Source organism: Labeo rohita, chromosome 14 (genome assembly GCF_022985175.1).
Source record: "Labeo rohita strain BAU-BD-2019 chromosome 14, IGBB_LRoh.1.0, whole genome shotgun sequence".
NCBI lineage: Eukaryota > Metazoa > Chordata > Actinopteri > Cypriniformes > Cyprinidae > Labeo > Labeo rohita.
This window is the reverse complement of record NC_066882.1, coordinates 16,615,727-16,631,567: the sequence shown is the minus strand read 5'-3', so window position 1 is coordinate 16,631,567 and position 15,841 is coordinate 16,615,727. Positions and strand designations below refer to the sequence as shown.

The 15,841-nt window shown below is 33.4% G+C and overlaps 1 protein-coding gene across 1 annotated transcript in view; it reads left to right on the top strand.

Moving 5' to 3' along the window:
- The first annotated feature begins 3,420 nt into the window (after window positions 1–3,420).
- macrod1 (mono-ADP ribosylhydrolase 1) overlaps window positions 3,421–15,841 on the top strand; it is a 79,223-nt gene continuing 66,802 nt past the window's right edge. The window contains exons 1-3 of the mRNA XM_051127554.1: window positions 3,421–4,064; window positions 4,408–4,500; window positions 4,696–4,806. Of these exons, the coding sequence (XP_050983511.1) occupies window positions 3,647–4,064; window positions 4,408–4,500; window positions 4,696–4,806 (622 nt within the window). The 5' untranslated portion in view covers window positions 3,421–3,646. The remainder of the gene's footprint in view (window positions 4,065–4,407; window positions 4,501–4,695; window positions 4,807–15,841) is intronic.

The following is a 15,841-nucleotide window of genomic DNA, read 5'->3' as shown; positions in this document are numbered from 1 at the left end:
AACTTGAATTGAATTGAATATATAATTAACACTGTCAAAACGATTAACTGCATCCAAAATAAAAGTTTGTGTTTGCATAATATGTGTATATTTATAATGTATATATTCATAATTAAATACACACACAAACATGTATATATTTAAGACGTATATGTGATTTATTATTAATATCGTCAAAACGATTAATCATGATTAATCGCATTTAAAATAAGTTTGTGTTTACATAATATATGTGTGTACTGTGTATATTTATATGTATATATACATACACATATATGTTTAAGAAGTATATGTGGCATATATTTAAATTTATATGTTATAAATTAAGTATATAATTAATGCTGCAAAAAAGATTCATCACGATTAATCGCATACAAAATAAAAGTTTGTATTTACATAATATAGGTGTGTATATTTATATATAATTGAATACACACACATACATGTATATATTTAAGACATATACATGACATATATATGACATATACACACACACATATAAATGCAGTCAAAATGAATAATTGTGATTAATCGCGCATCCAAAATAAAAGATTGTTTACATGTTTTGTGTGTGTATTTATTTATTTATGTATTTATAAATACACACACATACATGTATATATTTAAGACATATATATGACATATACACACACACATATAAATGCTGTCAAAATGATTAATTGTGATTAATCACGCATCCAAAATAAAAGATTGTTTACATATTTTGTGTATTTATGTATTTATTTATTTATGTATTTATAAATGCACACACATACATGTATAAATCGTATAAGTATATGAAGAGTTCAGATGCAAAAGCCTCTAAATCCATCAGATGTGTTTCTTTAATATCAGCATTTCTTTCTGGCTACTTTGTATAGGTTTCTAAAAGTACTGGTACTTTTGTTTGAGATTCAGACTTTGATTCTATATATATTCAGACTTTAATTCCATATATTCATAATTTCATTCCATATATTCAGACTTTGATTCTATATATATTCAGACTTTCATTCCATATATTCAGAATTTCATTCTATATATTCAGACTTTGATTCTATATATATTCAGACTTTAATTCCATATATTCATAATTTCATTCCATATATTCAGACTTTGATTCTATATATATATTCAGACTTTCATTCCATATATTCAGAATTTCATTCTATATATTCAGACTTTGATTCTATATATATATTCAGAATTTCATTCCATATATTCAGACTTTGATTCTATATATATTCAGAATTTCATTCTATATATTCAGACTTTGATTCTATATATATTCAGAATTTCATTCCATATATTCAGACTTTCATTCCATATATTCAGACTTTGATTCTATATATATTCAGAATTTCATTCTATATATTCAGACTTTGATTCTATATATATTCAGACTTTAATTCCATATATTCAGAATTTCATTCCATATATTCAGACTTTGATTCTATATATATTCAGAATTTCATTCTATATATTCAGACTTTGATTCTATATATATATTCAGAATTTCATTCCATATATTCAGACTTTGATTCTATATATATTCAGAATTTCATTCTATATATTCAGACTTTGATTCTATATATATTCAGATTTTAATTCCATATATTCAGAATTTCATTCCATATATTCAGACTTTGATTCTATATATATTCAGAATTTCATTCTATATATTCAGACTTTGATTCTATATATATTCAGATTTTAATTCCATATATTCAGAATTTCATTCCATATATTCAGACTTTGATTCTATATATATTCAGAATTTCATTCTATATATTCAGACTTTGATTCTATATATATATTCAGATTTTAATTCCATATATTCAGAATTTCCTTCCATATATTCAGACTTTGATTCTATATATATTCAGAATTTCATTCTATACAGTAGTCAACACTTGAAGTGGATTCAATAAGTTCATTTCAGATTTTAATTCCATATATTGTCCTAAGACAAGAACAGGTATTCTTTTTGGTTTTAGGACAAATTCCATGAATTCAGGTTTTGATTCCACTATCAAACGTTCTATGATTCTACTGTATATTTCAGACTTTGATTCTTTAGACTTTGATTCTATATATATTCAGACTTTCATTCCATATATTCAGACTTTGATTCTATATATATTCAGACTTTCATTCCATATATTCAGACTTTCATTCCATATATTCAGACTTTGATTCTGTATATATTCAGAATTTCATTCTATATATTCAGACTGTGATTCTATATATATTCAGATTTTAATTCCATATATTCAGAATTTCATTCCATATATTCAGACTTTGATTCTATATATATTCAGAATTTCATTCTATATATTCAGACTTTGATTCTATATATATTCAGAATTTCATTCCATATATTCAGACTTTCATTCCATATATTCAGACTTTGATTCTATATATATTCAGAATTTCATTCTATATATTCAGACTTTGATTCTATATATATTCAGAATTTCATTCCATATATTCAGACTTTGATTCTATATATATTCAGAATTTCATTCTATATATTCAGACTTTGATTCTATATATATTCAGAATTCAGAATTGAATTCCATATATTCAGAATTTCATTCCATATATTCAGAATTTCATTCCATATATTCAGACTTTCATTCCATATATTCAGACTTTGATTCTATATATATTCAGATTTTAATTCTATATATTCAGAATTTCATTCCATATATTCAGACTTTGATTCTATATATATTCAGAATTTAATTCTATATATTTAGACTTTGATTCTATATATATTCAGAATTTAATTCTATATATTTAGACTTTGATTCTATATATATTCAGACTTTCATTCTATATATTCAGACTTTGATTCCATATATTCAGACTTTGATTCTATATATATTCAGAATTTAATTCTATATATTTAGACTTTGATTCTATATATATTCAGACTTTCATTCCATATATTCAGACTTTGATTCTATATATATTCAGAATTTCATTCTATATATTCAGACTTTGATTCTATATATATTCAGACTTTCATTCTATATATTCAGACTTTCATTCTATATATTCAGACTTTGATTCTATATATATTCAGACTTTCATTCTATATATTCAGACTTTCATTCTATATATATTCAGAATTTCATTCTATATATTCAGACTTTGATTCTATATATATTCAGAATTTAATTCTATATATTCAGACTTTGATTTTATATATATTCAGAATTTCATTCTATATATTCAGACTTTAATTCCATATATTCAGAATTTCATTCCATATAGAATTATTTCCTGAATGGCATGCCATAATATATATATATGATTCATATATAATATATTGCGCTTACACCATCTAGTCGCTAGATGTCAGTAAAGGATGAATGATGTTGATCCGGGACATTCCAAATAACAAGAAGCGCTTAAAGCGATTGAATTCATGGACCCCTACATATTGGTATAGTCCCATTTGCTTTCATTGTATCAGACAGTTGAGTTTCAATTTCACTACTGTAATTTAAAAAAAAAACCCTGTAAACGGCTTGTTACAACTGACACCAAATCGAAACAAGGATAAAATCAAGGCGCAGACGGCAGACATTCGGGCTTTAAAACTTTAAAACTGCCAGTTGTCGAGACAGACCAGACTATGGCGTTTCAGATGTCAAAACTTGCTGCTCGTGTTTCGCTCTCCAAAAGCGTTGGGTTCATACCCAGCGCAGGAAACAGATGTCCGAGTCATCTCAATTTCATCAGCAGACTTGCACATCGCTCCTTTCATGCACTCTGCACCGCGGGCAGGGGGTCTGCGACTATCAAAGTGCTGCCTTCCCCGGGGCTCTTACGTAAAGCAGACAGGTGGGAGAAGGTTTCCACGGCCTCTAAGTCACTTCACAGGCAGAGTGGATGGGCTGTTAAGCCGAACCGCACCACCAGGGTGGTTGTAAGCGTCATCGGGGTCTCAGCTGCAGTGTTGGCCTCTCTGAGTACGAGCACGCTGCACGCCATGAACGCGCGGCCCGACCTGAACCTGGATTCAGAGAGCAGTGACTGGAAAGAGGCAAAGAGTGAGTCTGTCCCTAGAGAGTGTACAGATGTCAGAACCGCTGGCCAACACACACTTCATTGACAGAGAAACAGAAATAAATATAATTTAGCTAAAGAAGTAAGAAAAATATTACCGCCATTACAGTTCTATGGCTCTTGGGTCACACTGAAGGACACTAATTTGAAAATGACTACATTATCTATCACTAGCTACTCAACTACTCAAGCAAACATTTAAGTTTTCTGTTTTAACCGCCCAAATCCACTTTTGACCAATTAGAATCACTGTATTTATAAATGAAATTCAAATATTTTTCTTTTTATTTATTTTGTGTACTTGGTTGGCATATTTGTCTTTGGTAGAGAAGCTCTGCTCCATGGACAAGGAGAAAAGGAGGGAAGTGTACAGGGTTGACTTTATTCCTCTGGAGAAGATTCCTGTCTGGAGTCCATCAGGTGAACAAAACACTCTAATGTGTAACAACACAAAAAGTGAATCTTTTTGTCTTAAAGCAGTTTAACCTGTTTGGAGTCCAGATTTTTTTTTTTTTTTTGAAAGACGAAGAGATGAGTACATTGTTGTATGTAGACCAACTTATATAGGGGTTATTTTGTGTAAATATGTGTTAACATTACTGTGCTTCCTCTTAGGTGTCTCCTCTCGTGAGCCTCGGTACAAAGTCAATGAAGAGCTGAATAAGAAAATATCCCTCTTTACCGGTGACATTACGAAACTGGAAATAGACGCAATCGCTAATGCAGGTGAGAATTGAAGTACAGGGAAATTCATAGTCTAAGTTACCTGGTCTGCCAAATGATTTTATTGTTTCCCAGAAATGCTTGTGCCTGGCCATGTATCATAAACTTAAAACACAGATTCAGCAGTTTGTTGATAAGAAATGCGCTACTAGTCCAAAGTTTTAATGTTTTTTAACAAAGTCTCTTCTGCTCATCAAGCCTGCATTTATCTAATCCAAAGTACAGCAAAAACAGTAAAAATGTGAAATATTTTTACTAAATAACTGTTTTTTAATTGAATATGTGACCGTGGACCACAAAACCAGTCTTAAGTAGCACGGGTATATTTGTAGCAATAGCCAAAAATACATTGTATTGGTCAAAATCATCAATTTTTCATTTATGCCAAAATCATTACTATATTAAGTAAAGATCATGTTTCATGAAGATATTTTGTACATTTCCTACCATAAATATAACAAAACTTAATTTTTGATTAGCAATATGCATTGCTAAAAACTTAACTTGGACCACTTTAAATGCGATTTTCTCAATATTTTGACACTTTTGCACCCTCAGATTCCAGATTTTCAAATAGTTGTATCTCAGCCGAATATTGTCCTATTCTGACAAACCGTACATGAATGGAAAGCTTATTTTTTATTTATTAAAAATACTTTTATGACTGGTTTTGTGGTGCAGGATCACATATATTTTAAAATGTAATTTATTCCTGTGATCAAAGCTAAATTTTCAGTATCATTACTCCAGTCTTCAGTGTCACATGATCCTTCAGAAATCATTCTGATATGCCGATTTGCTGTTCAAGAAACATTTATTATTATGATTATTACTATCCAAAGATCAGCATTCATCTGAAATAAAAGGCTTTGGTAACATTACACACTATACCATTCAAAATCTTGAATATTCAAATATTTTTTTGGGCAAAGAAATGATAGAAATTAATACTTTTATTTAGCAAGGATGCTTTAAATGATCAAAAGTGATGAAGACATTTATAATATAACAAAAGAGTTCTATTTCAGATAAATGCTGTCCTTCTGAACTTTCTATTCATTAAAGAAACTTGAAAAAAATTCTGCTCGGCTGTTTTTAACATAATAATAATAAATGTTTTTGAGCAGCAAATCAGAATATTAGAATGATTTCTCAGGATCATGTGACTGGAGTAATGATGCTAAAAATTCAGCTTTAAAATCACAGGAATAAATTACATTTTAAAATATATTCATATAGAAAACAGTTATTTTAAATAGTAAAAGTATTTCCAAAAGTCTTATTGTTCAAAAACTTTTGACTCGTTGTGTATGTATTTTTTTTTTTTTTTCCCACAAAGAGTCTAATTAGTTGTTTATCCATAATTGCAAGAGTAATTTTTGTTGAAAATATGCAGTGCACAGGAGGATTTGGCATTAGTTGAGCTTTAGTGCTCTAGGCCCCGTTTTCTCTGAATGAACACTGCTCTATATAGTATTAAGGCAGTGAACCTTTCATCTTCTTGGTTTGCAGCACTAAATGTCTATTTGAGTTTAGAAAACAGTTCAGTTGAGAAAAACAAAGCATCTTCTCAGACATATTGCTCTTTTTCCAGTACTACTTTAATAAAAGTTGCCATTTAGAAAGAGCAGAAACCATCAGCAATCCTCATCGGTAGATGTCATGTCACTAGGTGGAGATAGAGCTTACTTGTCTGTGTGTGGTATCAGTCAGTCTCTTTGTAGACACACCTGAAGGTTTCGTAACATTCATCTGCATTTGCGAGTTTGTTCTTGGCAGTTGCAGAACAAAGTGACTTTCAGGAACTTTCAAGCTTTTCACATTTGCATCCTTTAAATAGCTAAAGAGACAAGTCAAGCACTAAGATGACAGACTGAAAACTCCCTCAGTTGCATTTTAGCAAAGATGCACCTGCAAACTAGTCAGAATAGCTATATTTAATTTTGCCAAAGGAAACAAGGATGTGAGGGACATATTTACAGCATAATCAGTTGGTTGTACTGTTGTGTACATTGGTGATTTAGGACTATACATCTGTCCCTCACAGTCTTGTTTACAGTCGTGTTTAAATAAATATGTCGTCTACCCTAACTAAGGTCCATTTTAGGTCAGGAAATGAATCAGTTTGGTAATTAACATACTGCTATTAGAGTCAGCATATTCCAGGTATTTAGCATATTGACATTAGCATATTCATACAGCGTTAGTAGAGTGCTCAGGTTTATTATTTCTCCATCATCAGCTCTAAGCTGCCATAAAGGAGAGCAATGACTGGCTGATGTTTTAGCAATCGTATTACCACAGGACCTTCTGCTTACTGCTAGTCAGCCTAATGGAGCTCATTGAAACAGGTGTGCGGAGAGATTGTTTTCAGACTTGTTTGGAGCATGAGCAGAAAGAGAAGAAGTGGGCGAGGAGAAAAAAAAGCTGAAAAGGCAAAGGAATAAGAGTGGGCATGGAAAGAAAGAGAGAAGTTTGTCTGACAGGGCATTGATTCATCTCTCCCAGTTGACGCATTGATCGGTTGGCCGTAGGTCTCGGTGTAAAAGCGTGAGGATTAACAGACTGTCCAGTGGTCATTAATTTAGAGGTTGAAATGAACTTCCCAGGACTGCTAAGTGTGCATCTCACTCACCAAAGGACCTAAGTGAGCACAAGCATGCACTCTGAGATGATTGTACATGTATGTTTTTATAGCATGTTGCTCTGTAGATTTTGCAGGTGTTTTGCAGGTGTGATTTCACTCACATTTTGATCAAAGGCAAATGTTTTAGTTTTTTTTTTTTTTTGAATAACATTACTTTTAGTACGTTTTTGATGTTTTTTTTCCAGTCCAGTATACTCAAAAAATATATATGCCTAAATTTAAGATTTATGTATTTGAGTTGTACTGTATGTATAATCTTGTTACAGTTTTAACATGAAATAATTAATTTAATATGATGCATATTTGTCACATAAATGAAAGATTTATGCACAAAAAAATATAGCATAGTTTTTATTAACATTTATTTGATTTAAAAATATTTTCAGCATGAATGCATTCCATTCATAATCAGCGTAAATATGTCAATTGCTTAAATACAAAAAGAAAAAGAAAAAAATACATTTATTCAGTTAAAAATTATCAGCATAGTTAAAAAATATGACTAGATTCGGCTAGTAAAAATGGATGAGATGAGATTTAGATGAGACGAGATGAACTGGATTTATTGATAAGTATATAAATTATTGTGTATTTTAAAACACAGTCCATTCATTAGTACCGTTACAAAAATCATGCCTGTTTCATTTATGTATGAATGAATTACATTAAGTTTATTAGTTTTTCTTAAAACTGTGTAGTTCAAATAGATGCAAATTTTATAGGCAGTTCAAATACATAAATGTAAAATTTAGGCCTAAATATTTTTTGAGTGCAGCACGTTAATGTGAAGGAAATTATGCATGCACTGTTCAACGAAAACTCGCCATTTATTATTCAGTGAATCATGCATTTGACCAGCCACCTTACTTAATGTAACAGTGCAGTGATTATTTTGCTTCCATTTATTTTTACCTTTTCATCTGTTGAACCTGCTACAGCAGGGGTGAGCTATATTTTTGGGAAAGGGGCCACAAGGGTTTTAAGTGGAGAGTGGGGTGGCACATAATAAAATTACCTTTGAGATGCAATGTTCTTCATGATTGGATCTTGTGTTCTAAAAGCTGAGAGAAGTCTATGTACTCATTCTGATAATGACACACAATTTTCTGAAGCATGTTTGACTAATGGGGCCACTCAGTTCAATTTTTGAACCGCGTTCAGTATTGCTCTACAAAGGTAGACTGATTTCACCAGGCATAATACAAGGTTTATTTTAATTCCCTATACCTCCCTGGTGAGTTTGTGATTCATATTTACACAATGATAAGCTAAGAGCCTCTTAGAAACATTATAGGAATAGTTAAAGGTCACATATCATGAAAATCTGACTTTTTCCATGTTCAAGTGCTATAGTTGCGTCCCCAGTGCATCTACCAAGCCAGAAAACATAAAAAAAGGACAATCCAGTAACTTGTTTTGATGAGCCTTGTTTTGCAGGCATGTGAAAAAAACGTCGGAAGGGGATCTTATTATAATATTACCGCCCCTTGTTCTGCACGTTTCCACCCACAGTGCCATCATTTTGTTTTTGGAAGCGACAACGGTGTACCAGTTTTAATGCCATGGCAAAAGTTCAAGCAAAGCATGCTAAGTGTTCTGTGTTTGGCTGCACAGACGAGCACAGAACACTATTTAGAGTCCCAGCCTCAGAGGAGATGAGAGCAATGGATTTATTGATTTATTTACTGTATATTACGCTGCTGCCACACAGATTTAATATAAACGTGATTTCTTTCCCAGCTGTTTACCTTCACAGACATAACCGACTGTTTTTGTAACTCCTGTGTGTTTTTAACATAAACTTGTTTGTATTTGACAGTTTAAGCGCAATAAGACATGAAAGAGAACTTAGTTTTGTACTTGCATGCCAAGTGAGTCTTTCTGTGTGCATGCTTCAGAAGAAGAAGTTTAAACTAATATGGTTTAAAACGCATGATTTCACCACAATAGAAATGATAATCAAAACCAAACAGATGTTTTTTATCAGAGTGTCTGGCTACGTTCACACTGCAGGCAAATGTTGCCCACATCCGAATTTTTTTTTTTTTTTTTTTTAAACTCAGATGTGAATTGTCATGACGGTGTGAACAGCACAAACTGCATGGAATCCGATCTTTTCAATCCCGATTTGTGCCACTTCCATATGTGGTACTAAATCCAATGCAGGTCAGATGTTTTGCAATGCGACCGTCAGATTTCATGGAACTTTTACGTTACTCTAGATCGATATTTGTAATAATTCCGTGCTGACGGGAGACACTTTAAAGATTTTACATACCCAAAGTTATCAAGACAGTTGTGAAAGGTAATCAGTGCAAGTGTGGTGTGTCAGAGCTTGGAAGTATTGCAGTGTCAATACTATATATACAAGCAAACCATGAGGTCTCGTATCATAGCAGTTTCAAAACTCTGCTGTCTTTTGTCACATCCTTTTGTTTTTTTTGTAATATTGGCTGTGAATAATTTCAATGGATCACACTATAAATAAACGTGTATCGCTTACCTTATGTCCTCCGTTTACTCCGTACTTACTGTATGACAGCGCGCTGCGCAGGTGTTGCCAAGTCCACTGTTTCCCTGCGGAATTGGGCTACTTTTTCCACTATTGCTGTGGGTTGTTTTCCAACTTCGTGGATTGATGCGACCCCGCTAACGTGATATTTACCCCCCTGAACATGGTTGGGCTAGTTTTGGAGTAGTTTTAAGAAACAATTGGGTGGATTTTGTTGTGAAAACCTGGAAACCCTGTTTTTATCGTTCTTTTGTGCATGAGGGACAGTTCAGAACCATGATCTGTTCATACTGGAAGTCTGATATTGGAGCAACAGTGTGAACAGCTATATACGAAAAATCGAAATTGAGCACTAAGGCTCGCACTGTGAGTGTAGCCTTTGAGTTATGAGCTGTAAAGGCACAGTCCTATTCTGGAAAAGGGGGCGGGGAAAAGCAGCTCATTTGCATTTAAAGAGACATGCGTGAAAACAGCGTGTTTTTGCTTCCATTCAAAATAGGCATTGTAAGAAAAAGTGAAGAGGACGTAGAAGATCTTGATGAAGATGTTTATTGCAGCATAGCAGTGGCAAAGTACATGTTGTACCTAGGGTTCAACGGAGTCGGAATGAACCCAGAACATCCTTAGCTCAAACCTTTTATACAGTTAAAGTTTACTACCCTTAATGTAAATGAAGTTGCTCCTTTCGTAGCAGCAGTAGTCTGTATGTTAATCATGTTCTGACACCTCTTTGTCTGAGATGGTTCTCAGTGTCCCACACCCGCTTCCATGCTACAATGGGTCACCATTTGCTCAGGATGTAATCATCCTAAATGGTCTAGAAACAACATAACTGTTGACTTTCTTCTTCTCTATAATAATTAAGCCATATTGGGAAATGAGCATTATTAAACATATATTGTGGAGTGGAATCTGGGTCGAGGCAGACTATAATTTCTTACAGCATTTTAAAATCATATAATAAATGATCGATGGGGTATTTTGAGCTGAAACTTCACAAACACATTCTGGGGACATTCTGGAGTCTTATAACTTATATCTTGTAAAAAGAGGCATGATAGGTCTCCTTTAATATTCCCAAGTATAGTGTTTCACTATAGCAATTTTTTTTTTTATTTTAGTAGTTGTAGTACACAGAGGAATCCATATCAAGGGAAATGTGGCATGCTCATATGCGCATATTACAGAAAACTGTCATGAAAACACCTCATTTTAAGTTAGGTGCTATTGAGCGATTGCCTCAGTCCAACAAACATCACGTAGTGCAGTATTTCCCAACCCTGGTCCAGTGACTACACAATTTGGACGTCTTGCTTATCTGACATACCATTTCAGATCTTTGAGTTTTACTAAAGAGGGTTGGGTAACAGGTCTGTGTTTTATTAAAATGTATCACTGAGATGTAAGTAGCACCAAGCAATGACTTTCCTTTGAACAGAATATAGCACTGGAGATTGATCATCTCCAACATGCACTTAGATGTTTGGTGGCATCTTTCAGAGTAGAGAGAGAGAGAAAATGCTCATGGTTGCCATATTGGGTGAACTGAGTAAATATTGTGCAGGTTTTGAGTTTGATTGAGTGGTTTGGTTTGGATCCTTTGTTAAATGCTTGTTGAGGCTCGTTAGATGCTACTGAGCGATAACAGAGCTATCGAATGACAAAACAATTTCAGGATGATTGACCCGTGTGCCCGTATTTTTGATAGACTCTTATCAAGGTCAGAATTAAACAACCGTCGAACTGAGCAAAAACATACAAACACGCGTTCTTTGAAACTTTGAGAACTCAATCAGTCAATAGTGAGAGTGATGGAGAGGTGGGCTGGAGTGGGGAGGACTGTTTGTCTGTTGTTCTCAATAAAGATTGGATTTACAATAACATTGCCTCCACCCCCTGTCCTCTCTCTCCTCCCTCTCACAACATTTTACAGCTCTTGGCTCCTGGATCTGCCCTATAAAACACCGTAAACATAAAATCCACAAGCACTTAGGAACTGTCCTTCCGAGAGCAGGGGTGGAGGGAGGGATAAACATCCTTTTTACGCCACTAGCCATCCATCGCTCTGTCAATCCACCCATCCATCTAGTTAGTGGGAGAGGATATACTGTCACGTATTGGTTTATTAAGATGCATTACATGGAGAATAGTGTATTGTGATTAGGATTGTGAGGAAAAACCGCATGCCCTTGTCGGTTTTACAACTGAAAAGTACACAAAAAGAATAGAACAATATTATATTATTATTATTAGAGAAGGTTGTGATGTAGGATCATAACCTCGAAACAGAATACACAGTGTTGTTTAATGAATGTTATTTGGAGTGTCGCCTCACAGTGTTTGCTCATGGGAGAAACTGCATTTGCGCTCCGTGTTTATTCATATTCTGTTGGGAATTGAGAGCGAGTGTTCAGAGTGATATTCCAGACACAGATATAGAAACGAATCTTATCCTGGATAAGAATGACGCCATATCGATTTAAATGGATTTGATTTGGTTGAATTGAATTTCTGTATTATAAAAAGCAGAAAAAAGCGAAGGGCGCTGTGAATGTGCTGAGGGTTACTAGTTATTTTTTGAAATTTCTACTTTTGACTGACAGCGGAATAATCTGGAAAGCCCCAAGATGTGTTGCGCAGAACTCTATCTTTACCCTCAGCCAGAAAAATAGCCCCACAGATAGAGGAGCGAGGCACGACAGAGGATGAGAATGAAGGGAGTAATACTGCATTTCTGCCTGCGCAGTTTTAGCCTTCACTGCCGGGTAAGACGGTATGCATAATTCACACTGATATGTCTTCCTTTCACAGAAAGCTTGTGATATTCACACAGCTTTAGCAGGGAGTGTGGATAGCGCCACACAGGCGTATGTAAAATGTGTAGACATCTCTAAATAGGTCTGAAAATGCAGCTTATTTGTCAAAGAGCATAAGCCATTAAATCTGTTATCTGTTGCAAATGAAGCTCAGCATCCTTAGCTGGTGGTTCAGACCCCTCTCACCAGCGTAGGCGAATTTAAAATGAGTTCACACTGAGAAATCTCACATCTCTCAGCATATGCCACATTGTTGCTAATTGGAAACCAAGCTTGTTGGAGGGAAATGGTTGTCACACTCGCAACCCTAATAAATTCATTCTGTCTGCGTCGCTTAGAAAATTTCATTTCAGTGAAATGGCTTTTCTTTTATAAAGCATTTTAGCCAATTTAGTTTGTTTTGTTGAATTCTGTGGCAATTGGAAAGAAGAAAAAAGGTTTAAACATGCATGTGAACAATGAATATCAATTGAATGAGAATATATGGGCCATTCTACAGAATTGATGCAAACTGCTGTTCCACAACCACAAAACACTTTAAAAAGCAGTTAAGTATTCAAATCTTAGATGTTTAGTTGAAACCCACAATAATATCAGCTTGTATATATTAAATCATCATTTAGTGGGTACTTTGAATCGGGAGGTGGCTGCCCCTCACCCTCACCCCTAAATTTCAACTTATGAAAATCATATTGAAATAATTTTTTGCGTTTTATTCCATTGTTGTTTTAAAAACGTCAAGTATAAAAGAATGTTTTATATTTTCTTTGTAAATTGTGAAACTATGTTAAAAAACGTGTCCTGCGTTTTCATGTCACTACCGAAACAATGTATGTTTTAGTCCCGTTGGCTAAGACTGATTTTAACTACACCCCTACATTTATGATCAGGAATATTCATTTGTCTCTCTCTCATAGCTACATGGTGAGTAGATAGATCCCATCATTTTGAGGTAAATGTGTTCAAAAGTATGAAAAATCTGTGTGTAACTTTAAAGAATGCCACTGCCAAACACCATTTTTCTATAATTGAACACTTTTTTTTGGGAGTTATTCCATAATATTTAGTTTTTGTATGTGTGGAACTGTTCAGAACTTTGCTAGCTAACCATGTGTTGATTAGCATCTTTGAGCTAGGTTCAAACTTATCTAATATTGTCACTATTGTTACAGTCACGACCAAAACGTGGCAAAGTTGTTGTTGTAACATCATTGATTTTTTTTGGGGTGTTTTTCCATACAATTTTGTTTCGTAACAGTAAGTATCACGACCTAAACCTCATCGTTTCAGTAGTGACAAAAGGGAACACATAATCTTTTATTTAGAGGAAATAAAAATAAAAAATAAGGTATATTGAAATATCAGCTAAAATGTTATGATAGTGTTTGGTTTAGTGTATATTCAAACTAACCAATCCTTAAGTTTGAAATCAGAATAAAAACTTTTTTGCCTTTTACAAAGAAAAATTGAATTCAAAATGCAACAAATCTCATAAATCACACTTGAAAAATTGTTCAAATTATAATTGTTATTGATTTACCTCTAATTTCTTTTAATATTATAGCAAAAAAATATTTTAAAATAATATTTACAATGAAATCTTAATAGCTCAATATAACCCGTCTCGTTAAATTATATGTCTCGGTAGTGACAAATTTGGGGAGAGGACAAATACATTTTTCTGTGAAAGTTTGGGAACCACTTGCAGAATGTGTGAAAATGTGAATAATTTTAAAAAAATAAGAGAGATCATACAAAATGCATGGTATTTTTTGTATAGTACTGTCCTGAGTAAGATATTTTACATAAAAGATGTTTACATATAGTCCACAAGACCAAAAAATAGCTGAAATTATTAAAATAACCCCCTACAAAAGTTTGGGAACCCTTGGTTCTTAATACTGTGTGTGGTTCCCTACATGGTCTACGACTGTTTTTTTTTTTTTTTTTTTGTTTTGTTTTGTAATGGTTGTTTATGAGTCCTTTGTTTGTTCTGAACAGTTAAACTGAGCACTGTTCTTCAGAAAAATCCTCCAGGTCTTGCAGATTCTTCAGTTTTCCAGCATCTTTTGCATATTTGAACCCATTCCAGCAAAATATTTTGAATTTGAAGATAAGTGGTACTTAATTTGTTTTCCTGGGAAACATGCAAGTATCTTCTGTTGCTTCCGAAGGGCAGTAGTAAATGGAAAAAAATTATATTTCTACAAAATAAGACAAATTTGGACATCTTCATCCTGTTCAAAAGTTTTCACACCCCCTGCTCTTAATGCATCGTGTTTCCTTCTGGAGCATCAGTGAATGTTTGAACCTTTTTTAATTGTTGTTTGAGTTCCTCAGTTGTCCTTTGTGTGAAAAGATGGATCTCAAAATCATACAGTCGCTGCTGGAAAGGGTTGAAATATGCAAAAGATGTAACCACACACAGTATTAAGAATTAAGGGTTCCCAAGCTTTTGAAGGGGGTTATTTTAATAATTTCTGCTATTTTTTTGGTCTTGTGGACTATATGTAAACATCTTTTATGTAAAACATTTTACTCAGGACAGTACTAAATAAAAAAATAACACACATTTTGTATGATCTCTCATATTTTGTTAAAATTATTCACAAAAAAAATTATTGAAAACAAAAAAAAAAAAAATGGATTCCAAAACTTTCTGAAAATACAATTTGAGAATTAACTGCACAATTACTAGAAATGTGTAGCTTGGATATTATACAATTTGCATAAATACACAATTTGTGGAAATAGACACATTTTTCTAGATGTTTTCAGCTCTGACTTTGCGCCAATTCTGTAGAATGGCCCATATATTATGGAACGTCCAGAAATGTAGTGCCGTGATTGAATTCTGTTTGATGCCCAAGGCTTTGGAATCAGCTTACGGTTACTGAACCTTTAATGATATGAATGATTTAGGATAAAAAAAAGAAAGATCTGAGCATGTCTGCAGAATGGCAGCCTCGCAGCAATTATTTCAGGCCTCGTTAAATGCCTCCCACCTATACCGTTCTCTCACAATCAATCGCCACTTTAGCTCCAATGAAGGAATGTGAAATT